General features: G+C 48.4%; 1 protein-coding gene across 1 annotated transcript; it reads left to right on the forward strand.

The window, feature by feature from the left end:
* The first annotated feature begins 1,481 nt into the window (after positions 1-1,481).
* Positions 1,482-5,988, forward strand: LOC119266619 (U-box domain-containing protein 4-like). The gene is made up of 2 exons (XM_037547849.1): positions 1,482-1,861; positions 4,792-5,988. The coding sequence occupies exons 1-2, from the start codon at positions 1,560-1,562 to the stop codon at positions 5,591-5,593; spliced, it is 1,104 nt and encodes a 367-aa protein (XP_037403746.1). The 5' UTR covers positions 1,482-1,559; the 3' UTR covers positions 5,594-5,988.
* Positions 5,989-6,301: the final 313 nt, after the last annotated feature.

Genomic DNA, 6,301 nt, shown 5'->3' on the forward strand with positions numbered 1-6,301 from the left:
AGCATTGTGCATCCACACCGCTCCAAACGGAGATTAGCATCCGCAAGGGTGTGAACTTCGGGATACATCGTTGTCTCCGCGTGCCTCGGGTTATCTCTTACCCGAGCCCCTTTACTTATGCACTTTACTTTGTGAAAGCCATATTGTTTCTTGTCATATATCTTGCTATCACATAGTTGCTTATCTTGCTTAGCATAAGTTGTTGGTGCACATAGGTGAGCCTAGTTGTTTTAGGTTTTGTGCTTGACAAATTAACCGCTAGGTTTATTCCGCATTTGTTCAAGCCTAAACCGTAATTATTTTAAAACGCCTATTCACCCCCCTCTAGGCGACATTCACGATCTTTCAGTGACCATCCTACACGTATTTGTATCAGAGGTAGAAGAAAATATGGAAAATATTTAATTATAAAAATTTTCAATGGAAATTGTAAATGAGTATGGTGTTTGGGAGCATTGAACCGAATGAATTGAATACGACTCACATCGCCGCTTCCATAGGAAAGGTGTGGATACCCTCTCATGCAACCTTCTTTTTGTGTTCATCGGGTGAGTTTGGAGTGTGGGAGATCATGTGACCGAGAATGAGTTGCTCGGTTAGATTCGATTATGTCAACATGTTCAAGGCGAATATTCCAGTCCATAGAACCTGGTCGTTTCGTTTGAGCTGACCAATCAGACATGTTGACGTCCTTAAAAACTCGAAACCATCATATTGCATTCCGCTTCACATTCAACGACTAGACGCGCCACAAAAACCTTGCACAAGGGCTGAAACGGAGTGAGCAATTGCGATTAAACCGCTTTGAGTCACATATGTATCATCGCCCACCACACATTGAATGCTTCTAGAGCTCCTACTCGTGCATATTATAAAATTCATTACACCCTTTGTCCTCGAATACGCGTCGTTTTAGATATCTATATGGAGCACACCCGACAATGACCATCCTTCACATGTGTATATCAAAACAAGAAAAATGAAAATATATGTTATTAATGTTTTAGTAGAAAATATATCTTATCAAAGTTTTAATGAAAATGTAAATGAGTACCATGTTCACCTTCCTAATTAATGAGAACATATTTTTTGAGCAGTTTTGCTAAAACACATCTAGTCATCGCAAAAGAAAAGGTATATATCATTGATGTTATGCGAAGATTCGTACATAGTAGAAATTTATTTGCGGGGGATACGTACGCGTCATGGCATGCGGCGCCGACGTGTCGCCGGCCGGTTGGAGCCGACGTGTCCCCTCGCACGCATATGTGGCCGTCCGCGGTTCCCCATGCCCGCGGCCGACACGCACAGCGCTCGACGGAACGGAAAGCCAGCGAAACGGAACGGCGCGGTCGCCGTCGCCGTTACTCCCCCGTTGAGGTCGCCGTCGCCATCCACCCCCGCCCGTGCTCCCCTCCCCTCCTCCCCTAATAAGACCACGACGGCCCGACCCCCTCCCCTCCTCGCATCCCACGAGCGAGCGAGCGACGCCAACGCGAGAGAGGAGACACAGACGAGCATAGCGCGGAGCTACCTACCCCCTTGAAGCCGGAGCTGAGATGGAGTCGCCGGAGCCGGTGAGCCCGTCGTCGTCGTCGTCGTCGGGGGACCGGCAGCAGCACGGCGCGGCGGAGCGGCCGTCGGAGACGGCGGCGCTGCGGGCGCTGGTGGACCGGGTGCGCGGGGGCGCGGTGGAGGCGGCCCGCGAGGTGCGGCGCCTCACGCGGGCCTCCGCCCGGCACCGCCGCAAGCTGGCGGCCGCCGTGGAGCCGCTCGTCGCCATGCTCCGGTCCGGCAAGCCCGACGGCGCCGGCGAGGCCGCGCTGCTCGCGCTGCTCAACCTCGCCGTCAGGGACGAGAGGTGCGTAGCCCCCTTCCCTTCCTTTCCCCCTGCTTATCCTCTGTCCTGTTCCCTCAGTAGCGCCGATGCTAATTAATTTCTGCTTTTGAAACTTAATTAATCTCCATGATTTTCGGATATCGAGCGTCGAATTCCCTCCCGATATATTATTTGGCAATATTTATCGTCTTTTAAAATTTCCACCCCACCAATTGCTTAGATTTGCTACTATTTTCCCCAAATGATTTGAAAGAGTTGGGAAATTTGTTCCCTTTCCCCCTGATGAAGCCGGTAATCTCCGCCTAAGCTGGCTCGTTCGAATTTCAGATATTTTCGCCGCCGACAGTTTCCTTGTTCAATTCCCAATTGACTTGTCAAATTTCCGCAAACAAGTTGGAATCCATTTTATAAGCTGAAGTCACCAATCTCCTTGTCGATTGATTGCGTGGCTGACTTTGCAGCGAGCGTGCAGAGTTTTCTTGGAATTTGAATTTGGTTTTTGGACTGGCTCTGGTTTGTTTTCGATTGGTCCCAATCGAATGGATAGTTTATTTAGTCGTGGCGGCTTAGCAATTCGATTTCCTCCGCCCGTCAATCAGAAAATATCTCCCCCTCCTCAACCCTTCAGTGGGAAGGTCCTCCGCCACAAAAAAAGGTTGTAAAAATCTGTAGTGTATTATCATGTCGTCGTGTGATTGCTTCTACGTATTTACCACGAAGATATATTTCCCCCAAAAAATAGCCTCTTCTAGATTTCTAGTCTAGGATCACCAGGATCAACATCATCATCTAGCACTAGCAGCCAGCAGGTAAGGCATCATCGATCATCATCCTTTTCTTTTCTTCCCTTCCACGCGCGGTGCATCTGCTGGTGGCACACAGATTTCATTCCGGTGACCATTCGACCAAGACGCAGCCCCTACTCCTCCTCCCTACAAGGGACAGTATAGATTTCTACTAAGAAATTGCAGCAAAGAGGAAAGCTAAGAAGACGGTGGGTTTAGAGCAGAGCAGACTGTTGGCCTGATTTGGACGCTGACCTAAGTTGGCCAACCACCGTATCCCGGTTGGCGGCTTTCTTCTTTCTTCTTTCTTGTTTCTTCTTTCTTGCAGAGAAGAGAATTCTTGGGCTGCTGCCTAATATTTTCGCCCCTTTCCAACTGCCGCGGTCAAGATACAATTTTACAAATGTAGAGTATGTTGACCTCATAGGTCGTTGGTGGTAGGCCTGATAGGCTGATACTGATACCAACCTGCGGTTAGGAGATGGGAGTCGGTCAGGTGAGACAAGCATGGTGCTGCGTACCTGAATCAACCCAGACCCCATCCATCCCTCCTGCGTGTATGTATGTGCCCCTCTGTTTACTCTGTTTCCTCAAGGGTGAACAAGCGGGTAAGGTAAATTCATCGCCCACTGTTCTGTTCAGAGCTGAGCCGATCCTTCACTTCTCTGTGCCTTGCTTTTAAGTTTTCACTGCCATTTAGTCTGGTGATGTCAACGGTGCCAACAGCGATGAGGGAATCAAGTTCTTGTCTTGATTTTTTTTTTTGAGACAATTGTTGTCTTGATTCTTCTCGAGATCAGATCAGATCTGGTTCCGTCCGTTCAGACGGCCATGGATAAGGCCGGCCGATAAGTACCACCAGGCTATGTTTATTCTCGGCCCATGGGCCGCACTCTCCTCGTTGCTCTTGGCCCATCCGTCCATCCTCCAGAGCCCTTTTAAAGCGGACCGCACGGCACACCAATCTGAAAACCCTAACCTCACCAGAGGGCACAGGGGCGGCCGCCACTGAGTCCTTTCTGCGGATCTGGCCGCGATTTCCTTCTTCTTCTTGGATGTTCGATCTTACTGCCGCTCTCCCGTATAACGTTGTTTCATCTCGTGGGAGTCTTGGGGTTTTGTTCCGATTTGAGTTGTGGTTCTTTCTCGCCCGTTTTGCGCACTTCTTGATTCTTCTTCTTCTTCCCGTCAGTGGGTGGGTTTTTTGTTGTTCGCGGAGATGAATTTGCCGGTGATGACAGCGTATGGTGTGAGCCTCGGCAACAACTGTGCGTATCGAGTAGGTGTTACTCGTGTTGCCGGCGGCGAGGATCAATGTGCTAATGCTAATCTGAGGCCAAATCCATTCTCATTCTTTCAAAATTTCCGCTCCCGTTTCTGTATCCATGGGTTCATAGCAACCCTTTCCCTTTGTGAGCACTAAGGGCCTCTTTGAATCAAACAACCCATTGAGAAAAAAATCCTTGGGATTACATCATCCAGAATTCCTTTAAAAATCCTTTGAATCAAAGAGGACTATCTGATGTTGCAAATGAGTAATCACCAGATGACCAGAACCAATTAAACCAGCGTGGGGGCATCCAACAACTGTAGACTGACCGGCCGTCGTATCCCCCTCCTTGTTGCTACCCTAACCTTGTAACCCCGTGTCAGTGGATTAATCAAGTATCTGCGAGGGATTCGAGTAATTGGCTAGTTAGATTTAAACTGGAACATTCAAAGGTATACAATAGTACTACTATTTCATCATGGTTCCCATCTTGGTGTAAAATTCACATGTCCAGCTCTCAGCCGTCCTGGACACCATCCTAGCAGCAGCAGAGCCTTCAATTTAGATCTCTGCAATAGCTGGCCTAACTGTCTACTGAGTACAGGATCACTGTTTCGTCATTGTCTAGCACTTAACCGGGCCCTATTGTGGACCTTGTACTGTTCCTAAGTCGTCTCTGACATAGCTTACGTATGGATGAAACTTCTTTAATACATGCAAGCTAGCAATGTAATCATCCTTGTGAACGTGTGGTACACCGCTTTTTATTTTTTGCCCAAATGTTCTCTGTCTATATGATTATGATCTGAAATGTCTTGGCTTAGTTATATTTGCCAGTAGGGTTTGGTATGATGCATGCACATTGTCCCTAAACATTTACTGTTTCATCTATGCAGGAATAAGATCAAGATACTGGACGCTGGTGCGCTTGAGCCGCTGCTTGGTTACTTGCAGTCGAGCGATCTCAACTTGCAGGAGTATGCAACTGCTGCAATCCTCACTCTCTCAGCCTCATCCACAAATAAGCCCATCATAAGCGCATCCGGGGCAATCCCTCTCCTTGTGAAGGTCCTCAAAGAAGGGAATCCGCAGGCCAAGAATGATGCTGTGTTGGCGCTCTACAACCTCTCCACCATTGCAGATAACCTCCAAACCATCCTTTCTGTTCAGCCCATTCCCCCTTTGTTAGAGTTGCTGAGGTGTGGCAAGAGGTCCTCCAAAACAACCGACAAGTGCTGCGCCCTCTTGGAATCTCTGCTCGCCTTTGATCATGGCCGGGTGGCCCTGACTTCTGAGGAAGGCGGAGTGCTCACCATCGTGGAGGTGCTCGAGGAAGGCTCCCTTCAAGGCAGAGAGCACGCCGTCGGGGCGCTCCTCATGATGTGCGAGAGCGACCGCAGTAAATACAGAGACCCCATTCTGAACGAAGGCGCGATCCCCGGCCTTCTCGAGCTCACCGCCCATGGCACCCCCAAGTCCAGAGTGAAGGCTCATGCTCTCCTGGACCTGCTGCGCAACTCACCGTACTCGAGGTCGAAGCTGCAGCCGAACACACTGGAGAACATCGTCAGCAACATCGCCTCTCAGATCGATGGGGAGGACCGTGGTGGGAAAGCCAAGAAGATGCTCGCCGAGATGGTGAAGGTCAGCATGGAGCAGAGCTTGAGGCACCTGCAGCGCCGGGCTTCCTTTGCTTGAAGATGATGGTGCTTCAACCTTCAGGCTGCCGACCACCTTATTTTGCTTGCTTGAAATGGAAGTAGAGCGAATAGCAGAGAAGAATAACGAAGACTGAGATTGCTGGAAGATGCCGGTCCAGGCCTCGACGGGACCGAGTGACTGGTGTAAGCGCTCCTCAAACACTCTTAAGCTTCTTGATGATGACATAGTTCCTTTTTCCGCTTGCGATCTTGTGTGCTGTTCCGAAAGAGAAAGGACAAATTTTCTTCCCCTCCCCATGTTTTGTGCATGTACGAAAAGGAAAATGTGTAAACAAAAAAATGGAAAAGAAAAAAAGAAAAAGAAAAGAAAGAGACATCTCCTTTGAAGAAAGGATTGTACATACATGAATGATATAAAGTTAAAGTTCCCCACTCTTTCGTGTCTGAAAAAACCTGGCTCTGTTCTTGATTATCTTTAGGTTTATTTGCTAAGTGTACTTCATTTCTGATCACACTTTTAATGCTTAGTTCCCACTAATTGCTTTACCTTTGGAGCCTTACCAGGTTTACACATTCTTGGTTTAGTTAGCAGTCAGATCTGTCTAGTTCTCTCCATGTACTGGTTTGGGCTTGTAAGGTCTGTTATGGTGTACTCTGCTTCAGGTTAAACTTGTCTCATCTCATTGTCCCAACCTATTCTCTCCATGTACCAAAGGGTTAAAAACTTAAGCTGTCAATTCTAGAC

This window comes from Triticum dicoccoides, chromosome 3A (assembly GCF_002162155.2).
Source record: "Triticum dicoccoides isolate Atlit2015 ecotype Zavitan chromosome 3A, WEW_v2.0, whole genome shotgun sequence".
NCBI classification, from domain to species: Eukaryota; Viridiplantae; Streptophyta; class Magnoliopsida; order Poales; family Poaceae; genus Triticum; species Triticum dicoccoides.

Coding starts and splice junctions, on each gene's coding strand:
- LOC119266619 (XM_037547849.1), top strand. CDS start 1,560: ATGGAGTCGCCGGAGCCGGTGAGCCCGTCGTCGTCGTCGTCGTCGGGG. Junction 1,862..4,791: donor CTCGCCGTCAGGGACGAGAG/GTGCGTAGCCCC, acceptor TCATCTATGCAG/GAATAAGATCAAGATACTGG.